The following is a 25,108-nucleotide window of genomic DNA, read 5'->3' on the forward strand; positions in this document are numbered from 1 at the left end:
ATAAAATGTTTTTAAAATATTACAATTATCTTCATGTTTTATGGCATGTCAAATTTCTTTCGATGAATACTTGTAGAACTTGTGGCTAATTTTTTAATGACGCGATTTATGTATAGATCTTTATAATTTCAAAATATATCATGAGAAATTTAGAAATTATGGTTGTTGTATATTCCACACGTACAACGCACGTACATGTCTTCTAGTTAAAATATATGTTATTCTCGTACAATAACGATGTATTAGAATCGAAACATGTTAGGGAATAAACACCATTTTTGCAACCCATCAATTATAGCTCCGGCGTGTAAGCATGAGTTTATCTGATAATCACAAACTTGTTGGTACCATGTTTTGCCCAGTAAGTCCGCAAGTCAATTGGGCCAGTAAAGTTGTAGCCTTCGGTTGCTAGTTTTTCCAAGACTTTCTTGAAAGCTCCCTGGCTCATTTTCCGTCCAGCAATTCTGGCTCCTCGTCTTTTGGTGCTCATAGGCAAAGGATACATTGATATAGTAGTTGTGCAGCATGCCGATTGCCATCCCCCACATCCCCATCGATAACACTGCTGCGGAGTACCAGTACAAGAGCAAACCGGAATCGGTATGCCAGATATATCCATATCAACACCATTTATCACGACATCCACGTTCTTTTTTGCCGCTTTTGCACGGCGAACAGAGGGATTGTCATTTTCCTTTGGTAGAGGACCTTTTCTTGGCTTCTTTCCTTTGGGATTTTTTGGATTAGCAGGAGCAGCCCTCTTTTTCAAAGGAGGACTAGCTTCCTTTTTAATATCCAGCTCCTTCGAGCCTGAATTTATATCTGCATCGGGTTGGTGTGGCATAGGCATGAATTGGTGACTGTCCGAAGTTTCTGCAAGAATTGAGCCGTAAGGGTTTGATGGAAACATATGCAAAAACTTTTCCCGGTGATTTATCCAGCTATCTCTAACATAGTCCATGTGCGTGACAGGAGGCTCGGTAACCACACAATCTCGAGGATGGAAAGCACTGTTGGGTGAAACCATCAAAGGATTATCGCATCCAGATACGAAAGGCTTCGTGTCTCGGTCGACCATAGAAGACATTAGCTGCAAACCAAGATGCCCTCTAAGTGGAGGTTCATAATAACCCCAATTCCTCATGCTGTCGTCGTCCATAACTTCTACCGAATGAGGGAAAAGAATATCACATCAAATGAATCCTCAACATAAATTCATGTAAAGCACCTTAGTGTTTGCAACAATCATCAACGAAGTAACCACTGAAAATAGAGAAACCCGCTAATCATAAAATTAGCATCCAAGAAGATCAAGACACCAAATTGCTAAAGCATTTGACTGGCAAACAATTCAAAGACGAATTAGCTGGACAAGAATAGATGGAGTAAGCACCTCCTCAGCATTGCACCCAATAAACAAAACTATCTTGAAAGTTATTAAACCAAGATCAGAGAAGCAAAGCACGCCAAACAAGACAAGCGAGAATACCAACCTAAAGACAGAAATTGAAAATATTATTATAGCCTTTGGAATCTCACGACACTAGACTCAAACTAAATGGTTCAAATTCTAAGAAAAATTGGCAATCGTTGGGCACCAAAATCCGGGAAGTGTGGAGTAGAATTCTAATTGAAGCACAACCCGCATTTCAACAAAGACGGAGATTCAAAATTACCCAAAAGCCCCACAATTTCAAGAACTGAAACACCAGTAAGATCTGGAAAGTTCAAGGAAATGAATAAACCCAGACGAAATTCAACAAAACAACTGAAGAATCAAAAGGATCTCTAATAGTTCAAAATCCCACGTCGAAAATGGCCAAAGTAATCGACCAAACGAAAAAATTTCAACAAAAGAATCAATATTTAGCATTTAGAATTAGAACCAGATCTGAAGAAGAGTAAACTGAACAGATCCAAAACAACACTTGAAAACAAACGGAACAGAACAAATCTTATCAAAAATTTGACGAACATTCAAAATCGAGAATCAAATCTGATAAAATACTAATGGGGTGTATTTATGGATTTTTAAGTCTAAAGTACAACTATAAATTGTTAAAACTTTTATTTGATTCAACCCAAAAATTTGGATGGATTTTTAAAACTTTTAACTCATACACAAGCTATTTATTTATTTCTCTGTCGCTTCACATCATCTCTCTTCTTATCTCCTCTCCTCTCATCTATCTCTATCACTCTCTTGAATTTTCGAAATGTATCTCTATTTTTTCATCTTTCTTTATCAAAATTTTCATTTTTAACTAATTTTTCATTTAATAATTTTCTATTTTAACATCATAAGAAATTTTGTATTCTAGATTTGATTTTGTGATTTTTAATTTATGATTTATACAAATTAATGTAATATTCAATAATAATACAAGATGATCCAATAAATGACACTTAATTCTTAATGATTGAATAGCCTCGCAATAACTATGGTTTTTTAAATTTTTTTTAGCAGTTTCAATTAATGTGTAAACTATGATATTTTTATACAAAATTATATCCACATAATGATAAATAATATTTTTTTCACATGTATAATATCAATTCAAAAACAATGTTACAGATTAATCAATTGATGTATTTTAAAAATCTATAAACATGCATACAAACTCACATATATATATATATGTAAGGATTAAAGATTTAACTTTTAAATAAGTAAATTTACTTATTAATATAAATATTGAAAAAATGTTTCAAACTGAATATGTTATATATGTAATTATTCTTTCATAATGTGTTATAATTAAGTATAAAATTTATAAAATTCTATAAAAAAAATTCCCAAAACTCTATAAAAATCTTGTAAAAAAGTCTACATGAATCTAAGTAAATCTGTTTATAAATCTGTGAGATTCTGTATAAGTCAATAAAAATCTATCAAATCCATAAAAGTCTATCCATTTAAAAAAATCATTAAAAATTATCAGAAATCTGAATTGAATACACCCCACTAAGCTTTGGAGATGAGAGATACCATCATGGTAACGGAGGACAGCAAATCATAATTTAAAAATATAACTAATAAAAAATATATTAAATGTAATTTTTATTAAATATGATTTTATATTGTATTCTTTTAAAATAAAATTTATAGTTTTACGAAGCTTATAAAAATTGATGATAAATTGATGAAAATCGTATTTTGTGAGACAGATCTTTTATTTGGGTCATGCATAAAAAAATATTACTTTTTATGCTAAGTGTATTACTTTTTATTTTAAATATAGGTATGATTGACTTATCTCACAGATAAAGATTTGTGAAACAATCTTACAAGAGACCTATTCTATTTTTCCACGATATCAAAATACTATAGGATAAATAAATATAAAGCAGTTTAAAATCACCGTATAAATACACAAAATGTAAGATAAATAATTATTACAGTCTTAACAATAATTGTTTTTTTCTAACTCTTCTTATCTAAGAAATTGCCAAACCGGCGAAAATCTTATACGTAACTTTTCAATTATTAAAGTAACATGAGTTTTCATTTAAATAACCTTTTTTAAGTATCAGAGTAGGAAAAGACTAAAAACAAAACCACTATATTAAAAGACATGTTTTTTTATTTTATTTTTCTTTTTAAAAAGACATACAAAGAATTGTGGTGATTTCATCCGTCGGGGCGAGTTTCTTGCCGAAGTACCATTTCTCTTTGAAAAGAAACTACACACTGCGTGTGCTATTCTGTGCGAGTGTGTTCGGCCAAGAAAGCGAAAAATAAAATAAATAAAGTACAAGCAGTGCAGTTGTCTCTGTTTGAACAAGACATCTGAGCTGTATCATGCATCATCCGCTCCATTTCCACACCGGAGGAAAGAAAGCAGCAGAAATGGGAGAGGTCTTATTCGTTCATCCGCTGTCATCTCTCCGCGCACATTTTTTTATTTAAACAAAATCTGTAAACCGTTTTGTTAATGCATTGGTGACTCGCTTATTTATGTGGGCGTGTGTGCTTTTATGCAGGAAGAGAAGAAGAAAACAGGGGAGGCAGCGAAGCCGGCGGAGGGGGGAAGCAAAGGAGGAGCCCTCAAGACTGCGGAAATTAGTAAGGATAAGATGGAATCCGAAGAACCCAAGGCGGCGGAACAGCCACAGCTGCCTCTTCCGCCGCAAGAAATTATCTTGAAGGTTTACATGCATTGTGAAGGGTGTGCTAGAAAAGTCCGCAGTTGTCTCAAGGATTTTGAAGGTAATTATTGATAAATGGATTGTATACCTTCTTTTCTTTTCTGGGCTTTTCGTATTTTCACTAAAAATCAGTTCTTTTTCCCCACACATTATGGGAAATTTGAAGCGTTTTCTTTTACGGACTTTCTTTGAAAATCAGACAGCTGATAAAAAAAATTCCAAATATTTCCCATTTCTTGATAAATGTTAAACAGGTAGATTGCCACTTCGTAGAACTTTTTAAGCTTTTCTTTTGGGGGTTTTCAGGAGTTGAAGACGTGATAACAGATTGTAGGACCAGTAAAGTGGTTGTGAAAGGTGAAAAAGCAGATCCACTCAAGATCTTGGAGAGGGTTCAGAAGAAGAGCCACCGCCAAGTGAAGCTTATTTCACCGATCCCGAAGCCACCGGCGGAAGACCACAAGAAGCCTGAAGAAAAAATAGAGGTGGCCAAATCTGAAGAGAAGAAAGAGGAGGAGGAGGTTTCCGGTTCATTTTTTTCAACTTAATTTGCCCTTTTTTCTTTTCTTTTAAATTTCAGAATTTGTTGGGTAGTTGGATTCATGTAATTTGCGTTTCTTTTTGTTCCAGCCTCCTGTGGTTACAGTCGTGTTGGGGGTGTACATGCATTGTGAAGCTTGTGCTTAAGAAATCAAGAAACGTATTGAAAGAATGAAAGGTATGATTTTTATTTGCTCAAAAAGTGGAAACCAAACAAATTTTTGTGTCCTCCTAAAGTTTTTACAAATTTTTTGCTGTTTTTGCTTTGATTATCCTTTCAGGCTGTGGTCGCAAAGATCCTTATTCTTTATTAGTCTTTACCTCTTTTTGCATCTATGAGATCATAAAGGAATTGGATGATTCTATATTATTCGTAATCAGTGGAATCTGTATACGTACACCTTTTTATATTGCAATATAATATTATATTCATTTCATTAGATCATGTTTCGGTGTTTCCTTTCTTTCAAACTTTCTTCGTTTAATATTATTAAATTGTTCGCTTGTAGAATCATGGGCAACCATCTGCGTATGTAACTGATGTAGTGGTTAGTTCCAGATGAATCAAGAAATTGTGAGTAGCATCTAACACATACAATGATACAATGTTCTCCGTGTGTAGGAGTGAAAAGCGCAGAGCCAGACCTAAAGAGCTCACAAGTGACTGTGAAAGGCGTATTTGAACCCGAAACGCTCGCCGATTATGTGTGGAAGAGAACGGGAAAACACGCTGTGATCTCAAAGGTGGAGCCAGAGACGAAACCAGAGGATAAGCAGAAAGAAGGGGATAATGTGAAGAAAGCGGAGGAGGTAGAAAAAGAGACCAAGAAAGTTGAAAAAGACAAAGAAAGCGAACAGAAAAATTCTCAGGTGTTCCAACCAGAGGCTGGAGATCAGGATGAGGATTCGAAAATGGATTTCAAAAGGAATGAAATCTTCCACAATTACCCTCAGAACTATCAGGTCTATCCTCATCAAAGGTCTATACAAGACTCGTACGCAACATATCCTCCTCCACAGATATTCAGTGATGAGAATCCAAATGCCTGTTTTATTATGTAAATGTTGGGAATCATGAGGGGCAGATTGGGGTTTTCAATTCATGTCCTACACTATTGACATGATCCTTATTTTATACTCTACATGTGTGATGTTTCATGGTGGAAAATTTAATTTGGACTAGGGGTTGCAATCGAATCGTGTCAAATATGTAGAAAATTCGAAGGTTTGAATTCGACTCGAATTAGTTCTATTCAAGATTGAGTCCAAGCTCGATTCGAAGTTCGAAAATTTTAAAATTTTAGTTCGAATTTGGTTTGAATTAAAGTTCGAGTTCGATTCGAAATATTCAAACATGTTCGTGAACTATTTGAATTATTGCTCGAAAATAAGTATTCAAACTCAAAATCTATTTATTTAATATATAATTATATTATTTTAATAAAATACTAGAGCTTGCAAACTATCGAACAAAATAATTTGGCTCGAGTTCGGCTCGAAAAAAGTTCGAACATATTCGAGTTTGGTTCGAATTCGATTAGTATCAAATAGAATCAAATATTTTTCTAGTCGGTTCAAAAAATTCGCGAACCGAATCTGATCGTTTACACACCTAATTAGACTTGAATATAGGATTTATATATCCCACTCTAGACGCATTCTAAACTAATGTCACGGGTGCTTCTTTTTCCCCTTTTGTTTCCTAAAGTAAGATTAAACAATATTGGATCCTAACTATTTGTTTTTCTTTTTCAAAAGATATATTTCATCATTGTCAAAATTTACCTGTATAATTATTATTTTTACTGTATTTCTCGCCTTTTTGTTGTTATGTTATGTTTTTTGTATCAAATGTATCATATTTTAAATATATCTAATAAAATTCAGTATAGCATTAGGAAATGGACAATAATATTTGTAGTTCTCTATATTTTTCATTTTTATCATATTATATATCAGTCTACTAATTTGTATTTTTTTACGTCTATAGCATTTTTCATCATAATATTTACGTAGCATAAAAAAAATTGACGTAGCATGATAAATAATTATGATAAAAAAGACTGAAAAATGAGGAAAAAAATTACAAATTGTAAACAAAACCAAAAAGAAAAAATATGGAAATGAGATGACCTAGATGTTGTTTCCTTGTTAGAAATTGTTCATATTCGATGTGATATAAGTAACTTAATATATCATGTGTTGGATTGTTCATAGTTGCGCCATTTGTTCTGCTCATAGTTGAAACACTTGTAAACTTTCGCGCTTCAAATATTTATTATTAGACTTGATAAGTTGTGTTAATTTTCTCACAATAATTGGATACAATGCATGAGATCGAATTAATTTTGAGGTTGAAATAGTTTTCGCATAATATATGATGTTATTTGCCATGTAGATGTTTCATTGGCCAATTCTTAAACTCTCCACTCTTTTTAACTTCGAATCGATGATTTTCAGGAATCCATGTCAGTGAAGAGGTTCATAGAAAAATGACCACGGAGATATGCAGCTGTCCATCCAATACCGAACGTGTCAATATTCTTTCATGCAACATTTGTTCTTCATGCATTTTATATTCCCTCAATCGGGTTTATTCGCATTTAGCAGTAAAGTGTTTTTGAGCCATGGATTTGGTTACCTTGTTCTTGAACATTTTCGCACCAATATTCACCTTCAATGCGTTCTTGTTTTTGTTTCCAGCGTATCTTTGTTTCAGGTCGTTCCGCTATGTCTTCCGCTCCATTTTCCGGGAGAATGTCGCTGGAAAAGTTGTGGTAATCGCCGGAGCTTCTTCTGGAATCGGTGAGGTATATTGTAAACGAAAATATAATTAATATGTGTATATGCCCATGCACGATTTACACAATTTGTGCAACAACTCGAAGTGCATTCATGAATAAACTGATTTTGAATGCATATATATGTTTAAAGCATCTAGCTTATGAGTATGGTAGCAGAGGTGCATACTTGGTTATTGGGGCTAGAAGAGACAAGGCTTTGCGAGAGGTGGCGGAGACTGCCCGTTGGCTCGGCTCTCCACTGGTTATTCCTCTACGCACAGATATTTCGAAAGTTGAAGATTGCAAGCGTTTGATTGAAGAAGCCATCAAGAATTTTGGGCGATGTAAGCACATGCAGATATATTAATATATTAATTTGTGTTTTTCTTAGAGGAATGTATAAGTAAATTTTACATTTTCTGGATTCAGTGGATCATTTGGTGATACCAGCAGGGATCACTCCTGCGTGCATGTTCGAAGACAGCTTCGATGTTACAAACTTCAAACCTGCTATGGTACATGGTCTAATTTTGAAATAAGGGAACTTTGGCCAAATATATATAGAATATATTTATTTCACTGATAATTGTATTGATTTCCCAATTGGTAGGACATAAATTTCTGGGGTCCCGTCTATACTACTTACTTTGCCGCTCCATACTTGAGGATGACAAAGGGCAAGATTGTAGCGATTGCATCTTCCAATAGTTGGTTGAACGCACCAAGGCTAAGCTATTACAATGTGAAGTATAGAGAATTCATGGTTTAATTATGATCCCAGCCAGTTTGGGACATTTGAGTATATATCACGATAACACGATCTTAATTGCTTTGGTTGGTTCCAGGCAAGCAAAGCTGCGGTTGTGAGTTTCTTTGAAACGATGCGAGTCGAGTTCGGGTCCGATATAGGAATTACTATTGTCATGCCCGGATTGGTTGAGTCGGAGATGACCAAGGGAAAAATCCTTTCAAAAGATGGAAAAATGGTAGTAGACCAAGAAATGCGAGATGTAAGGCTCCAAGCTACTTATCGGCCTAATTCATGTTTACTCATTTGTGTTTTTAAGAATCAAATTAGTGAGAAACTAAAAAGATGTACATATATACTTCAAATTTTGTTAACCTGTTTGGAAAAGCTGGCTGACCTTGAAGTACTCTCAGGTTGTGATGAGCGCTGTTCCGATAAAGTCCGTGGACCGATGCGCGAAGGAGATTGTGAACAGTGTTTGCCGGGCAGACAAGTACTTGACGGTGCCATCTTGGTTCAGAGCATTGTTCTTCTTCAAGATGATGTGCCCGGAAGCACTAGATTGGTTTAACCGCTGGTTTTGCATCACCGAACCAGAAACGTCACCGATGAGCCAAAAAATAACGAAATTCCCAGGTTTGAAGGAAGTCGTACATCCAGATTCTGTCCGATCTCCCAAGATTAAAACCTGACTACGAAGAGGGATATGTTTGGTTTATGTATGCCATTCAGGGTTTTATATATTATGATAATTGATTATGTAATAATAAGAAGGTGCCGGAGGAATAGCTTATTCAATGGCACTTTTCCCGGAGCATGGTGCAGTGATGATGTTTGTTTATGGTAGTTGTTTCTAAAGAGGGTGGTACTCGGAGAACCACCTTTAATTTTAATTAGTTTTCTTTCATTTGCCTGTGTTGCTTGTAATAGATATTATTTGGCTGTCATGTTTGTAATTAAGAGCACCTGCAATATAAACTTTGAACACTTAAAAATCAAGTACCTGTAACATTCATGTTAAAAGGGATCCTGTACAATATTACATGCGTTCCCGATTTACTCAAATTTCCCCAATTTTAAGACCTGGACACGAGTAATATATTGACATGGCAGGACTGGATCCATCGGAGGAGCACAGCTGCTTTGTATAAACTCATGGCTTGATGACCATGATTAAGAGTACTGACTAATTGTTTTGAGTCATCGGCGGGGTTAGTAGCTTGTAAGAGAGAGCTATACCCTTTGGCCATGTCACTTTAGTCTAGCCGTCGTGCAGGATTGACGAAGGAACTGCAACAAGCACTGGAGGTATAATGATGAGTTGTGCTGCATTTCATTTCAGCCAACAGTTGGCAAAACAGATCAACTTCACATGGCAACAGCAAAGGGCCATCACAATTGAACCCGTATTCCGTTTCAGCATCCTCGAGCAACGTCCTGAATAAATAGTGGTTCAAGTACTTGGTCTCCATCACGAATCTTTGCTTTTCGGGCCCAACGTACACCGAGAAACAGCCGTTAGGAGTGCGCGTTTTACTAGGGTTTTTTCCGCGATTCGATGTGATACTGTGCCAGGACCTGCTCTTGGTAAACATACTTGTCCCAGAAGAAGAAGATGATTTTGTTAGCGGGTTTGTCGACAGATAACTTTCGAGTTTCTTGAATAAGAAACTTTTCTTCCTCATCTCCGGCTCAAATTCCAGGTATCAAAAGCTAAAAAAGATGAGATTTTGGATGCTTGTTTCAACCCCTGTCATAAGCTAAACTGAACATGGACCCCAACGTCAGCTTTCTTGAATTGGTCATCTTTTGATCAATTGATTCACCAAAAGAAAGTTTAGTTGCAAACAAGAATCTTACTTGAGAAAAAGAATCAAGATCGTGGGATCTGAGAAGGGTCGTTGCAAGAGAATAAAGATTTGGCGTGCGCACACTCATATATATATACATAAATCAAGATCATGTACGCACAAATTCACATGCAAAAGATAAAAGAGCATCGGAGGAAGAGATAAACTCAACAGTCAAAACCAATGCTTGAAATGGGCAATCGCTGAATGAGGCAGGCGATATGTTGTATAGTCCCATACCCTCGTATATATAAGACACGCCCATAGTAATTAATTGGAACTAAAAAGTCAACTCATAGAAAACGTTACTACATTCATCCAAGGAAAAATAGGCTGACACATACAACGTAAATATTAGAACAACATTCATAACACTAGGTTTAGTGTTCGAACAGCTTTACTAATTACTAAATCGACTTAACAATTTATATAGCAATACAAGATGGTACTCCAAAGCAACAATTTTTTTTGTAAAATTTTGATTTTCATGATATATTATTTAGATTTAATTTTTATAATTACAAATATCTAAAGTATTCCAAGATAAAATATTTGATCAACAATGTGTTCCTAATTGAATGAGCAAATTGATTTGTTCTTTATGGGACAAATGAGGAGAATCTAATAAGGTAGGCCTTTTTCCCAATTTCAACGCCGTGGAGAGGTGAAGAAACAGCTAACCATTTAAAAATAATATGTAGACACATTGATTAATTTCAAATGGCGGTATCAACTTTCTTTAAATGGAAATATGAGTTGAAGCAAAAATATTAGGCAATGGTTTATCACACGTAACTTGTATATGTTTTATTTTTCTATTGTTCACGGTTTTAGTCCACTAACTTTTTTTTTCTCCTCGATTAAGCTCAGATCTGCAAAGATGTAACCTAAAATGTATATCACGATCAGGTTGTATTTAACTAGAATTTCCACGTTTTAATCGAAATCATACTGGAGAGAATCAGTAGAATCACTGTGTTCCACACTTTTGTCTTTCTTCCAACATTTAAAAATTTGATGTTTCGGAACTGCCCAGATTTGGATACCAATTAATGGTGGTTAGAAACATAATTTTTTCTCTAAAAATTTAATAATCGACCAATGACACGTGATTAGCACGATTGACATGAATTTCTTGCATCATCCTATATTTCTGTTTGACCTTTTCGGCTTAGTTTTTAAAATCCCTATATATAATTAATTGATGGGTTGAAATGATTACGATTAATTTATAATAAAAACATATTTGAAAAGAGTACGTGATTGATTATCAAAATATTAGCCATTAATGTTGTATATATGTTCGATTTAAATACTCGATTTTGTATGATAATGCCACGAAAGCTCCTGATCAATCCTGATTAGGGGCATAATTAGAAACTTTGATGAATGAAATAAAAGTTTAAAGTTTTTATAGCACAAAAACTCATACAATCTCTCACAGTTGAATTTAGCAAGATGAGTATTCTCTTTAGGTCACACATAAAAAATATTATTTTTATGTCAAAAATATTATTTTTGTTTTAGAGTAGGCCTCTCGTGAGACGGTTTCACGAATCTTTATCTGTGAGACGGGTCAACCCTACCGATATTCACAATAAAAATTAAGAGATATGTCTCAACAAATACGACCCTTGAGACCGTATCACACAAGTTTTTGCATTTGTTTTAAATATATGCAGAGTTGACTCGTCCCATAATAAATTTTCATGAGACTATCTCATGAAAGATCTATGTTTTTTTATATATATAGAATAGAAAGAAGGAAATTCAATTATTAAATATTTATTATCACAATAATGTAAAAGTGAAATATTTGTATTCATCTGATTCTCATTCAAATCCTGAAAATTAAATATGGTGGCCAAATAATAAATTTCGACGGGGTGTGCGGAGTTCAAACTTCAAACGCCACGAACTAAATCAGAAAAATATACTATTGTATACTTGCTTGCATATCATATATGACAAAAACTTGTGTGAGACGGTTTCAGGGGTCGTATTTTGTGAGACATATCTCTTATTTGAGTCATCCATGAAAAAATATTAATTTTTATGCTAATAGTATTATTTTTTATTGTGAATATCGGTAGGATTGTTCTCACAGATAAAAATTCGTGAGACCGTCTCACAAAAGATCTACTCATAATATATATATATAGACAGTAAAACTTTTGCAGATTAATAATCCATAAATTAATAATATTTTTAAGATAATATATATATTTTTCGTGATCCTGATTTGAGTCAACTTGCAAAATTAATAATTTCAATAAATTAATAAGATAATAATATTTTGAAATTTTTTCTATAAATATATAGTAGGACAACCGACAATATAGTAAATCATGATTCTAATGTTTGTTTTTTCTTAAAATTTAAATTTAGTTGGATTCATCTTTAACCTTTTTTCATTATATCCAAAAAATCTGATTTTGCATTTTCAAATTGTAACAAATATTTATGAAGATTATTTTTGCTATTTTCAAATAATTAGATCTGGAGATACTTGTGCTCAAATTAAAAGTGAATTTTACTTGATTAGGTAATATAATATAATATTATTTAATTATTAGAAATAACAAATATCATTTACATATTTTTATAAATATACATATAATGATTTTTTTATTTTGTATTAATTCAAGAAATATGACACAAGTAAAACATAAAATTTTTTTTATGTAATTAGATTTACATTTTCTGAATAAAAAATACTCTTTTAAATAATACATTATTATTTATCGATTAATTAATACATCTCTAAATGAATATAATTCCACGATCTCAACATGATTAATTTATAGATATTTTATGACAGTTTCCATTATATTTTCATTTACGTAAAAAATATGATTAAGAGATAATTAATAAATTATAGCTCAACTGTGACGTAGACAATGAAGCAATTAAGTCCAATTCCTTCATTTAATTATTTCCTCAATTGGCCAATTATTGGTTCACAAGAAGAAAAAAAAATTAAATACATTTTATTTTTGACTTTTAAGTAATTATTATAAGTTGTACATAATTTATTGCATTATTGGTCGAAGTTTAGGTTGGACCAGTTGGTCAGCAAACATCGATGGTTTAGTCGTCACTGTTCTGTGTCTCAGGTCCAACTTAGTGTCTTATTTAATGTTTGACTTTGTTTAAAGTTTAAACTAAGGACGGTTTAAACCAATTATTAATATTATTTAAAAGAATAAATTAACTTAAAAGTATTAAAAAAAATTGATAATAACATAATTTTTTTGGACGTAATTTGCATGCTACTGCCTTAATTCAATATGTCAATTAAATGATAATGACGTGTCTTTTCAGTATCTAGTAATCTTCGACATAATTCAGAAATAGTACAAATATTCTGAAACCTTTCATGATGAATTATATCAAACTTATAATGATCCAATTGAATTTTCAGATAATGTAGTTATTGTTTATTGAAATCACTAGGATAGAATTTCTCTGCAAGATTGTAAATATTATCAACATCAAACAACTTAAAGTTGTCTCGAGGTTCCAAAACAGAGCTAAGTCTAAGAAGTTCTACAGCCCCATCATTGAATCTGCAATATGATTTCTTCCACTTGAAAATCTATTGGAGCATTAAATACATCAAAACGGTAATGATGTTCAAATGTAATAGAATCCCTTTGCTGGCTCGAACATCCTGTAACATATCTATACCAAGCATTCATATCTGGTATCTCAATACCATTATTTTTACAAACTGATTGCACGATCATTAGAAGAATATCATAACATTCTGCTCTCAAAGTATGAAGTTAAATTTTTGGTAGTTGAGACAAAATTCATTGCATTTAAAATGTCCAAAGACTTCTCTTGCAAAGCTCGACAAAGCAAATATGTGATCCCCATAATCTTATGCATTAAATAATGAAATCAAATGATCTCAATGCAATCAAAAAACATGTAGCTTCCCCTCGTATAGAATTCGAAGATGCCTCCTCCATCATGTGCTCAAGCACAATAATCACACAGCTATACATATCTATCATACTGCAAATCGACTCAAAATGAGAACTCCAACGCGTCTTTCCATCTCGTTGCAAAGTACCAATCTGATTAAGGCCAGTACATGTGTCACAAACAAATGAGAAGTGAAATGATTAATGAGAAATAAAATTGAGAACTCAATTTTATTAATAAGAAATCATATGATTAATTTTAGTACCTATCTCGCGAATACCAATAACTACCATAGTTTCAATTTAATAGCTTGGGCAGATTGCAACTCAGCGTGACGTTTTGGAGATGCCTTAATAAGATTACAAATAGAATTCAATTTTGAAAAAAAATAGCCAAATAGAACTCTCCTTTTCAGCAGCAGCCACCAACGTTAAGTGAAGTCTATGTGCAAAACAATGAACATAATATGCTTGAGGAGAATCCCTCAGAAAAAGAGCTTGCAGTCCGTTCCATGAGCCATGCATATTGCTAGCTCCATCGTATCCTTAACCGCGAATATCTTTGATATGCAAATCATGTCGACCAAGCACATTACATATTTCTTTTTTAAGTGTGACCGCAGTGGTATCAGAAACATGCACAATATCAAAGAAACGCTCCATGAAAAACCCTTCACGATCAAAAAATCTCAACACGATAGTCATCTGCTCTTTGTCTGATATGTCTTTAGCTTCATCAATCAAAAGACAAAGTTTTGAACTCCCAACCTCTTCACGTATTTTCTTTCTTACTCTCTCAGCAAGAATATGCAAAATTTCTTTTTGAATATATCGTGATGTATACTTTGCATTTTTTGGTGCTTTTTCTAAAACAACATTATAATGTTAACATCCATTTTTCCCATAAGCTTTATCATTTCTATAAGATTACCTTGATTTTTGGAATATGAAGATTCATCATTTCCTCTCAATGCGCATCCTTGCAAACAAAGCCAATAGATGCTTTCAATTGTGGATGTAAGCCTCAAACAGTTTTTCTTCACTTCTTCCAATGTTTGTGCATTCATCACTTTATCAATGTGACAACTTACATTATCAAAGGACTCATAGATTCCACGACATTGTTATGTGGTGAAGTGAGACTTTCTGTATGCATCAATAAATCACATCTTTTCCCATCATTAACTCTTTTCTAACCTCTAAAACCATCAACTGTAAATGCAGCATAACGAGTACATGGGAAGCAAAATGCTGCATCTATATTAGGAGAGTACTCCAACCAAGGAAATTGCTCAAACCAACCTTTTTGAAATCGCCGGTATTGTTCTCCTATTTTGGTTCGCGGATACTCCATAACTGGTTGATATGGCCCCCTTAAGATATAAGCTCGTCTGATTGCATATCTTTCATTGACAGGACATTGCCAAATTGGAGTACGCTTGGCCGGATCTAGTTGAACATAGCCGCTAACATTACTATCAACTCTTTGATACTTGACCGGATATTGTTCATCATGATTTGAGATCTCATCATTAATTGGAGAATGATCATCTCTAGTTTATGTACTAGCTTTAGGGTTTAAAATATGAAAACATATTTTTATTCTTGCCTCCTTCCATTGAAAAATCAGTCTATTATATCAACCTATCAAAATAAGCAAATTTGCTGTAAACACAATTTAACAAAGAAACATATTATTCTGAGATACATACCATAATCATATCATTGTTGCCCCTAAAAAATGAAAAGCAAGTCATTCATCAACGAAAGGTATTGCCAAAGATGAATCTCAAGCATTTTTCACTACGCAGTATGACTCTTAACATTTTAGAATACTAAAATTTCAATGCACCGCGGCTTGTACATTAGAATCTTAAATATCAGAAGAATTTAAAACAGATGGATCCATGTGAAACCGGGAAAGAAAAAAAATAAAAGAAAAATAATATTTCAACCAATGCTAAAAAGGCAGACCTCTTTTTCACTCATAATTAGTAAATATTATTACTTGAAACACTTCGCACCAAACTAACGCATAAGATTCTCAGAAAAGCCATTCTAAATGAACCAGTTCATACTACGACCAAACAATTTTCAGAAAAGCCATTAAAATTACGACCAAACAGTTTGTACGCATAGCTTAGTAAACCAATTCATATTAAATGAATAATAATGCCTAGGAAATATTTACACAAATAAAAGTTCAATTACCTCAGTTTTTGCGGAAGACGAACCGTCAAGATCTCCCATGCAAATCTCACTCCCCTCAGTACCCATTTGTTTGAGATGATGCTTTTTGCGCAGAGAAAAGCCGTTGTGAGACGGCTATGAAATACGCTCAAAGAAATGGGCTCAAAAATTTGCTGAGTTGAAAAAATAAGGCTCAAATTTAATATAAAAAAACTCAATCCATATTATTACTTGGTCCAAAAATATAGCATGGGCTGGGCTTGAAGATTCGAGGGTTGACAAGCCGAGCGGAGCTGAACCAGCCGCAGCTAAGATGGATCCAGGAGATATCACGGCCTGATAAGCAGATATTCATGATTTCCACGGTGTATGTCGGTATTCCGCTGGGGAGAGGCTCGGTGGGGCCTTGAATTATTACAATGTCGGAATTTTAGCATATTTTGTCCCATATTCGATCTGGTTTTGCCATTGAATCGTTGTTCTCCTTTTGTACAATGCTGAACGTGTGAAAAACCACTAGAGATCAAAATATTATAGAATTCAGTCCAACATATCATGTAATCAAAAAATAAAAGCATAAGATTATCATAAATAAATAAGAGCTTAAGGAGGTTGAGGGCTCATCGTATTATAAACGTGTCTTATAAATAAATGTATTATATAACACCGAACAACCAAAAGATTTAAAATACGAACATCCGTGCAATTAAACATTTATATTTAAATATAATTTTTGGAATAATTTCTGTACAAACAAATATTGTAATTAGAGAATGAAATTCAATGCTCGAGATTTCACGATGCAGTTCTAATTTAATATCAAGATTTTAGTATACACACAGTTACCAAACACAGAAATGAACCAACTAAACAGAAAAATTGGGTTGGGTGCTGCCGGCAGATAACTCGAGACTGTCTCACAGTTGAAATTTTTTTTAAAAAAGAGTTTACCATGATGGTGAACCATTTTATATGAGTCAGTGGTCTTGACCAAGACAAAAAAGTATATCGAGTGATGTGTGCGAGTAAGTAGGAACCCGAGAAAGCAGACAACAAACACTGACCACCAGAGCATACCCCACACAATATTTCAGTGAGAAATATGTGCCACACGTTAATTGATCATGCGACATCGGAGAGTATCAACCTACGTCACCCCAAGTCTTACCAACTCGCTTGTGCCCCCGGCGGCGTCTCAGAGTTAATATTGCATGTACACGTGCAGGAAATACCTAATATAAAACTAATATTGTTATCTTCCTAAACTTTTCTTTTTCCTTTAGTACCAATAAGGATTATATTTACATATTATTTAAGATTATGATATAATTAGAAATATGAAACAATATATAATTCAACAAAAAATGGAGAAATGTAAGAAGAATTAAGAAATCAGTGGGGCACACACACAAAACACTAAGTAGCATGAATTCATGCATAACAAGCATTTATTTTGCATGTATCTCTATGAATTTATGTTGGATAAACACTTACCTGTGCAGACTCCAAATATTAGAAGTAATGCGGCATATGAGGCCATTTTTCTCCGGCTGGACGATGATTCGCGATCCATTTCTACTAGTCTCAGAGCTGTGGCAAAGGGACTGAGATATGAGACCGGCTCAACTTGAATGGACCCGTATCCATGTACAGTAGCCTAAATAGTCTAGCTAATCACCCAACTGTAGGAAGTGCACGAATCAAATTTGCTTAGACATTATGGCTGCAAATATATATCATAAAATCAGAGAAAATCAAACAAAATCTTTGAAAAATTAGATCCCGCGTGAAGTAGAGGACAGTCTTAGCGTTTGAAGAGATAATATATGATTCGCCGGATTTTCATTTGTTGTGGAAGAAGCTAGAATATCGGGATTTTAAGTTCTGAGAAATTATGAATCAATAAAGTAACTTCCGAACAATGCTTTTTACAAAATGTTTCTGGGAAAAGAGACTACAGCCGGATTTTCTCCAGTCCGATTCCATGCAACGTAACTACCAAAAAACGGAAATCAAATTACCAAGATCAACGCATAAGAAATATTCTATTCTCACTAATATTCATAGCATACGTACATGGAGACGGAGCATTGAAAGCACAAGTGGAAACGAAACAAAACAAATTAGGCTTAAATGTTGCTGCAGGCAATGCAGCAACATGCATGCTTCTTATATCATCATTTCTCTTACATTTGATGGTCTCGTGGGGGAAATAAAATACTAAAGAGTGTGCAATCAGTTCCGGCAACTGTGTATGTGCAGACATAGAGAGAAAGCTGCGCATATTTCATGCTTCTTATATCATCATTTCTCTTACATTTTATTCTGCTAGCTGATGTTGATCTTTTGGAGAAATTGCACGTACGCAGCCGATAGTAATTGAACTCGGGACCACTAAGCCTCATTCAGTCATTCTTGCCACTGGAGCAAGGGATTCTTGACTATCACACCACCTTACTTCTGAACAATGTAGAACAGCAATATATTAACATTTTTAGATCTTTTTCAGTCTTGATATTTTTTTTATTTGAAACTCATCTGCTTCAATGCAAATGATCATGTCTGCAAATATTATTGGAAACTAGTGAATGTGATTATATTGGACACGGTTTTGTGCAAGAATCGTGATCAAATATTTTAATACATCTGATTATAATATTTTAAATTGTAACTTATAAATCATAAGCCCACCCAACAAAATACACAAGTTGTTCTCCACTAAAAACTTATTGGGTGTGTAGCTGCTGTTAAGAACAAGAAGCATCTGCCCTCTCTCAAGTCTATAGTGCTTTGTTTTAATCATTATACGCAAAAAAAAATACTGACTACAGATACAACCCAGGGAAATGACAAAATAGCTTAGATTACACTTGATCTGCGACGAAAGAACCACCTAAAAATTTTCCCAAAAATTTTTACATTCACTCCCCGGGCCCTCATTCACTACTACCTTGGATCCCTGAAGTTCTCCGAAACTGCTTGTCTCCGACCGAACATGAAATCCATTGACCAACCAGCAGATGATGGATAGAATGCGTTGATGAATCTTCGGGATGGAGCCCTATGGATCTGTTGTGTACTGTTTTTCACAGACATGGTGTGACGTAAAGATCTTGATGACTTCGACTCAAATATCGAGTTAGTGAATGAGGTGTCGGATGCGCCAAACGATACGGGTCCATATGCATCAAAAAGTCGGCCAACGGCTCCATCCTGATGAGGTGGTGGGAATTTTTCACTCTTACTTTTGGCCTTAATATCTGACATCATTCTCAACCTCTGCAAAATAAATTAATACAAATCAATTTTCCGACTATAATGGTTATAGCATACGATCAATTTTGTAGAACCTATTCAACTAATATTCGACCAAGTTTTACAAGAATAGGCTCAAATCTTAATTGGAGGATAGGTATGATTTATTGTATTGAGGGGGAACTGAGAAGGAGGGGTTGTGGATTTTTGGAAAAATTACACTTAAAATTTCGAACTCTTCTCCCATGATAGTGGGACATCTAGCCCCATGGATGGACTAACATATCATTAAAAATTCGATCCATGTTATGATCTTTCATTATCACTCCAAACATACGCCACGGTGACCCAATCTATTTTTCCTCAATTATTTCTCAATGCCAAAGGATGATTATAGGGAGAACCACAGGGAAAATATTAGAAAATGATAATTTGTTGACTTACATCTATATTTGTTTGAAGTTCTGCATTGGCTTCTGGAGCTGGAATTGCACGGCTAAACTTATCACGAACTCTTGGCTTTTTGTTACTATCTATAGCAATATGTCTCCCTTCCAAACCACGTAGCCTGTACAAGAAAACTTGATTATGTTATCAAATGTTTATTGATTGAAAGAAAGATAAAAAAGGTAAATTAAAGGTACCTTCTTGCTTCTTCATCTTTGAGTTTTATGTCCATTTCCTTGCTCGGCGGAAACTTTGGCAAGCTTGATGGTTCACAGGCGTATGGTTCAGTGGTAAAGAACTAGTTGTACAAATAATAAAATATCAACGTTTCAGTTGGATTCAGCTGGAAAGTGAAAACGTAATGTAAATACTTACCTCACTATTCAAGGCATCAGCGGCGGTGCCTCGTTCTTCAGGATCAATCTCGAGAAGGGTTTGTATCAGAGCAAGAGAAGATGGAGGGAAATCCTTGTATATCTCAGCTATGCAGCGGTTGTACGGATGCTGAGGTTTATAAAGAGTTGCATTTGGAAGACGGGATTTCTTCCAGTAATCATCAGACGGAGAACCACAAAGTTTAAATATCTTGTGGAGTTGCTCAACCTATCAGCAAAAAAGGGGTCTATAAACTGATAATTTTTATCTGGAAATATACCTATAACAGTATGCAGTAAAATGAAATTTGAGAGTAAGGTTAGCTCGATTGGTATCTTCATCAGACAATTCAATATTAAGAGCTAAAAGATTTTTTATGCACCGAGTCTCCATGTAAAAGATGTGTGCACAAGCTTTTGGAATTTAAAATATGAGCACAGGGACAAACTAGGATTGATTTAGAAGAACGAGAGATGTTTCACTGTATTTAAGTAATACGCTGGCGATAATTTTTGTCATTTGGGGGGTGGAGGAAGTTATTGTTAGACCAAGGTCTATGGTTTGTACCAAATATTTGTAATGGTGCAACTTTTATATGTTAAATTGTGTGCAACAGTTCAAATGCAATGATGATTTATATGCTGCACCACACTGGACACAGCCTGTGTTTGATGCCACCCAATATTCTGAATAGATTATATCATATAAAATATATTTATTTTTGACAGAGCCCTCGATTGTCCTGCACACCCTCTTTTCTTCCAGTTGTATCAATAGGAAGTTCAAGTTAAAATGTTGTTGTCCACAAATAAACAGAAGCAAAGGTACCTCTGTACGTCCCCGTAATATTGGCTTCCCAGAAAGCAATTCAGCCAGAATGCAGCCAGCACTCCACAAATCAACACCAACCCCATAATAATTGGCACCGAGCAGAAGTTCAGGAGGACGATACCATAATGTTACGACACTGCTTGTCATTGGTTTCTTGCGTTCTGGATCAAAGAAAGAGGCCAGCCCAAAATCTGCTATTTTAAGGTTTCCTTCATTGTCGATTAGCAAATTTGAGCATTTAATATCACGATGTAGGACACCCTTGCTGTGGCAATGCTCTAGACCAGAAAGTAGTTGCTTCATAAAGCATTTAACCTGTATCAGGGAACAAAAGAAACTTTACTAGAGAAACTCAAATACAACATAAATACCATCGTCGGATAAGGTAATGAAAAAACGAGAAACGAAAATGAAATTTCATATTTTGCAAGAACGGTGAAAAAAGTTTTAAGTTCATTTCTTCTTGCAAGATTACCAACACAAAGTCACAAACACATAATTTTGGCAACGCAAAATCAAGATTCAGAAAACTCAGGCATTCACTAGCCACCCAGATCAATGTCACTTAATTGGTTCTCTTTGTCCTTCTCTTTCCTAAAAAAAAAAAAAGTTAGCAAATAATAAAAATCATGAGAATTAAATAACATCTTTAATCTAGACTAACATTCATGTAAAATGCTTAACTAACCACTAGAAAACAATAGCCTTGGATATCCAAGCCTCTAGGATTGGGATCAATAATAACAAAGATTAATCAATGTTCAAAGCATCCAAAGAGTACAACTTGCAAATTACGAAACGAATATAACAATAGAAACCCCAGAACCAAAAAGATAGATCCCCAATTTCTAGATAAGGACTCTTACAAGAAGTAGATAGCTATGGTAATTTTAGATGTTGCCGTCACTAGTCAAGTCAACATGCCAAATCTCTAATTATTATAGAATAAAATGCACTACAAGTCATTCAAAAATGCCAAGCTGACATAATATATTTGTTAAGAAAAAAACACGTCCACGAGCATTTGCAAGTAGTCAACCTTTTAAGAAACAGCATACTGATTGAATCCATGAAAAAATATAATAAATTAAGAAATATTACTTTTGTTTCCTTCCGAACTTTGTTACCTGGGGCTCAGTGAACTTGACACTTTGGATGGCAGCCAGGCCTGTAAGATCATGCTCCATGTACTCAAAAACAAGGTAAAGGCTACAAGACATTCTGGAAATAACCAAACCCTCAAGCTTAATGACATTGGGGTGATTCAGGCTCATCAGCACAAGTATCTCTCGTGCCATGAATCGGACAGCTTCTGGCTCCAAGCTGTCAAACCGTACTTTCTTTAATGCCACGACTTTCCCAGTGATCAAGTCCCGAGCTTTATAAACATTGCTGTAAGTCCCTTGCCCAATCTGCACAACAGAAACATCATGTGATGATGAAGTGCTAATTAAGCTTTTCCCATCAGGCCATGAGCCTATGTTAAGGGGACCCGCAAGCGAGACAGCTGCTATGGACCACTACTCATAAACCCTCTCTCCTCATTCTCGGGAGTAACTTCAAAAAGTTAGGTTCAATTGGTTCCCCTTAGGATAATAGAGGATTATGAGTCTAACTCAGAAGAACTGAAGTTAAAATCAAAAGACTTTGTACCGATGGTCGGTCTGCTTTGCCCTACTAAACTATTCAACTGCCAAACCGACTTAACCAAAAAACCACTCGACCCCATACATTTGTAACGAAGACAACATCACTGCACAAGTTCCTAAAGAATTCATTTTCCACCAGAAACATCTCTGGGATACTGCATCATAATTGACCATAGTTTTGTAGAGGCGTTGAAATGTCATACTAAAACTCATTGATGAATTCGGGGCGAAATATGATATCAGTGGTTATTGGTAGCAAGAAAATCCAAATGCCAGCATGGGACAGAGCAGCTCGAGGCTAATAGTAGTACCTCCAATAACCCTAATAATGAATTTCACACTCTACTTCTTCAGTTCTTCCCGATTCTGTGATCCCGCTTAGAATTGCACATTATAGTCACGAAAGAAAAATTAATCTCCCAGATGGTGTTATACCTTAGTCATAAGAAGGGGTACTTCTTTTAAACTTCAGGTAAAATTTTTTAAAAAAATTGGCAATTATTTTACAACTTCCCACCCCTCTCACCAAAGTCATTCCATTCAAATGCATTATGCATGCATCTAGGTAGTGTGGCTTTCTAACAAAGAATTGTAGCTTCCTCTGACATTCACGCGAAACTAAGCGTTGCAGCACACAAAACTCAATGAACTGAACAACGGCCATTAGGGAGGCCCAGCAAAATAGCCAACCTTCAAAAATCAAATTTTATTTAAAATTTATGCGGGTAATTACCTTGTCTAGTTTCTCAAAGGTGTTGGCACGGCGGGGTTTAAAGTTATCAATGACAGAGCCAACAACGTCGTTCAGCCAAGACGGCCACCCTTCGCCAGCACCGCGAACACCTCTTCTCAGACTGAACTCAACCGTCAGCGCCGGCGTCGGCGCTGCAAAGGGAACCACTTCTATCTTTTTCTCCACCTCCTTCTGTCCACTTTCCTCGACGACATCGTTCTGCGCCTTAACGGCGACCACTGCCTCTGTATCCCGACTTGCACCCTTTCTTTGCTCCCGACGAGAACTCCCGCCAACTTCTCTTTTCCCGGCGACCCTTTTGCCAAGAACACACCCCATAACACAGAGTTATCTCAACTCAACTCATTATCAGAAAGTAACTTCAGCACCCCATTCCATTCATTCAAGAATACACAAACACACACACACACACACCAACAACAACAAAAAATCAGACCTGGAAAAATAATCTTTTGCTCTTGAAGCAAATTCAGCTGCTCTTTTTCATTTATTGTAGAAGTAAAACACAAAAAAATTAAGGAAAAAAAAAAGACGAATCTTTTTTTAACAGTCAGAAACAACGCCACATTTAATGCTCACCCTCCTGTAATGCGCTTATGCAAACAAGCAGGGCTAAATAAATTCCAAAAAAAATTAAAAACAAGGAGGGATAAATTAAATTTTCAAAAAAGACAAGAAAATAGAAGAAGAAAAGCTCGGGAGTAGTCTATTCATTCACGAATACGGAAACCCAGCTAGATGAGTAAAAACAATTAAAGAATTACACTGACGACAGCATTTAATTCTCCGTTGTGAGTTTGCGATAGAAAATTAATGTCCGGGGGAAAAAAATTCCGTTCTCTCATGTGAAGTTACTGCATACATTGCGGGCGGAGAGAAAAGTTCGAAGGGCAGTTCCGAAAAGATCAGTACACTTAAAAAGAAATACAATTTGGCCTTATCCGGCTAAATTTATGATTTAGATATTATTTATATAAATTATATTTTAGTAATATTATAATAAAACAGTTTATAATATTAATATTTAATGAATCCCACCTAACATATATATTTTATATATATAAAAAACTGTAATATCATGGTAAAAACTCATGTGCGACTGTTTCACGGGTCGTATTTTGTGAAACAGATATCTTATTTGGATCATCTATGAAAAAATATTACTTTTTATTATAAATTATTATTTTTATTGTGAATATCGGTAGAGTTGACCTATCTCATAAATAAATATGTGTGAGACTGTCTCACAAAAGACTTACTCTAACAAAGGTCGCACATAATAATAAATTGTTAATATATTATCTAGTGTTGCAGAAAATGTTACATGAAAAGATAAAATCATTGTATTTCTTTTATAAATGAATATTGTAATAAATAACTGATTTTTTTTTTACTATTACAGTCTAATATAAATCGATATCAATATAGTAAAAAACATCAAAAATAGAAGAATTTCCTCTCTCAAAATAACTAAAATTAATATTATAAAAAAAGTAATAATATCAAATAATATAAAAGCCATTCAAAAAATAGAGGAGAAATTAAATTCCACCTACCTCGCCCAACACAATTGAAGAGACTTTGTTACATTCGTGGAAAATTAGT

General features: G+C 34.5%; 4 protein-coding genes and 1 pseudogene across 4 annotated transcripts; 2 read left to right on the plus strand and 3 right to left on the minus strand.

Annotated features, from left to right (window-relative positions):
• Nucleotides 1-208: 208 nt before the first annotated feature.
• LOC142542383 (protein BASIC PENTACYSTEINE2-like) lies at nt 209-2,010 on the minus strand. The gene has a single exon (XM_075648990.1). The coding sequence runs from the start codon at nt 1,157-1,159 to the stop codon at nt 320-322; it is 840 nt and encodes a 279-aa protein (XP_075505105.1). The 5' UTR covers nt 1,160-2,010; the 3' UTR covers nt 209-319.
• A 1,588-nt stretch (nt 2,011-3,598) lies between these two features.
• On the plus strand, nt 3,599-5,831 carry LOC142542384 (heavy metal-associated isoprenylated plant protein 7-like; annotated as a pseudogene).
• Nucleotides 5,832-7,160: 1,329 nt separating this feature from the next.
• On the plus strand, nt 7,161-9,173 carry LOC142541418 (11-beta-hydroxysteroid dehydrogenase 1A-like). Its single transcript, XM_075647953.1, has 6 exons — nt 7,161-7,499; nt 7,624-7,816; nt 7,902-7,987; nt 8,083-8,214; nt 8,318-8,482; nt 8,634-9,173. The coding sequence occupies exons 1-6, from the start codon at nt 7,317-7,319 to the stop codon at nt 8,910-8,912; spliced, it is 1,038 nt and encodes a 345-aa protein (XP_075504068.1). The 5' UTR covers nt 7,161-7,316; the 3' UTR covers nt 8,913-9,173.
• A 5,375-nt stretch (nt 9,174-14,548) lies between these two features.
• LOC142541327 (uncharacterized) lies at nt 14,549-15,356 on the minus strand. Its single transcript, XM_075647878.1, has 3 exons — nt 15,200-15,356; nt 14,934-15,071; nt 14,549-14,868 (listed from the first exon to the last, which is right to left on the minus strand). The coding sequence occupies exons 1-3, from the start codon at nt 15,354-15,356 to the stop codon at nt 14,549-14,551; spliced, it is 615 nt and encodes a 204-aa protein (XP_075503993.1).
• Nucleotides 15,357-18,892: 3,536 nt separating this feature from the next.
• LOC142542385 (putative serine/threonine-protein kinase At1g54610) lies at nt 18,893-24,393 on the minus strand. Its single transcript, XM_075648992.1, has 7 exons — nt 23,483-24,393; nt 22,228-22,512; nt 21,098-21,415; nt 20,270-20,497; nt 20,092-20,192; nt 19,892-20,015; nt 18,893-19,471 (listed from the first exon to the last, which is right to left on the minus strand). Exons 1-7 carry the CDS (start codon nt 23,819-23,821, stop codon nt 19,139-19,141), a joined length of 1,728 nt encoding a protein of 575 aa, XP_075505107.1. The 5' UTR covers nt 23,822-24,393; the 3' UTR covers nt 18,893-19,138.
• Nucleotides 24,394-25,108: the final 715 nt, after the last annotated feature.

Source organism: Primulina tabacum, chromosome 4 (genome assembly GCF_025594145.1).
Source record: "Primulina tabacum isolate GXHZ01 chromosome 4, ASM2559414v2, whole genome shotgun sequence".
Lineage (NCBI taxonomy): Eukaryota > Viridiplantae > Streptophyta > Magnoliopsida > Lamiales > Gesneriaceae > Primulina > Primulina tabacum.

What these genes read in the sequence shown, in the direction of transcription:
- LOC142542383 (XM_075648990.1), bottom strand. Translation starts at nt 1,159, where the DNA reads ATGGACGACGACAGCATGAGGAATTGGGGTTATTATGAACCTCCACTT.
- LOC142541418 (XM_075647953.1), top strand. Translation starts at nt 7,317, where the DNA reads ATGGATTTGGTTACCTTGTTCTTGAACATTTTCGCACCAATATTCACC. An exon ending in CTTCTTCTGGAATCGGTGAG is followed by an intron (nt 7,500 to 7,623) that starts GTATATTGTAAA and finishes ATATGTTTAAAG; the next exon opens with CATCTAGCTTATGAGTATGG. An exon ending in CATCAAGAATTTTGGGCGAT is followed by an intron (nt 7,817 to 7,901) that starts GTAAGCACATGC and finishes TTCTGGATTCAG; the next exon opens with TGGATCATTTGGTGATACCA.
- LOC142541327 (XM_075647878.1), bottom strand. Translation starts at nt 15,356, where the DNA reads ATGGAGTATCCGCGAACCAAAATAGGAGAACAATACCGGCGATTTCAA. An exon ending in TACAGTTGATGGTTTTAGAG is followed by an intron (nt 15,072 to 15,199) that starts GTTAGAAAAGAG and finishes ACATTGATAAAG; the next exon opens with TGATGAATGCACAAACATTG. An exon ending in TTCATATTCCAAAAATCAAG is followed by an intron (nt 14,869 to 14,933) that starts GTAATCTTATAG and finishes ATGTTGTTTTAG; the next exon opens with AAAAAGCACCAAAAAATGCA.
- LOC142542385 (XM_075648992.1), bottom strand. Translation starts at nt 23,821, where the DNA reads ATGGGGTGTGTTCTTGGCAAAAGGGTCGCCGGGAAAAGAGAAGTTGGC. An exon ending in TCAAGTTCACTGAGCCCCAG is followed by an intron (nt 21,416 to 22,227) that starts GTAACAAAGTTC and finishes TCCCTGATACAG; the next exon opens with GTTAAATGCTTTATGAAGCA. An exon ending in AACTTCAAACAAATATAGAT is followed by an intron (nt 19,472 to 19,891) that starts GTAAGTCAACAA and finishes TTTATTTTGCAG; the next exon opens with AGGTTGAGAATGATGTCAGA.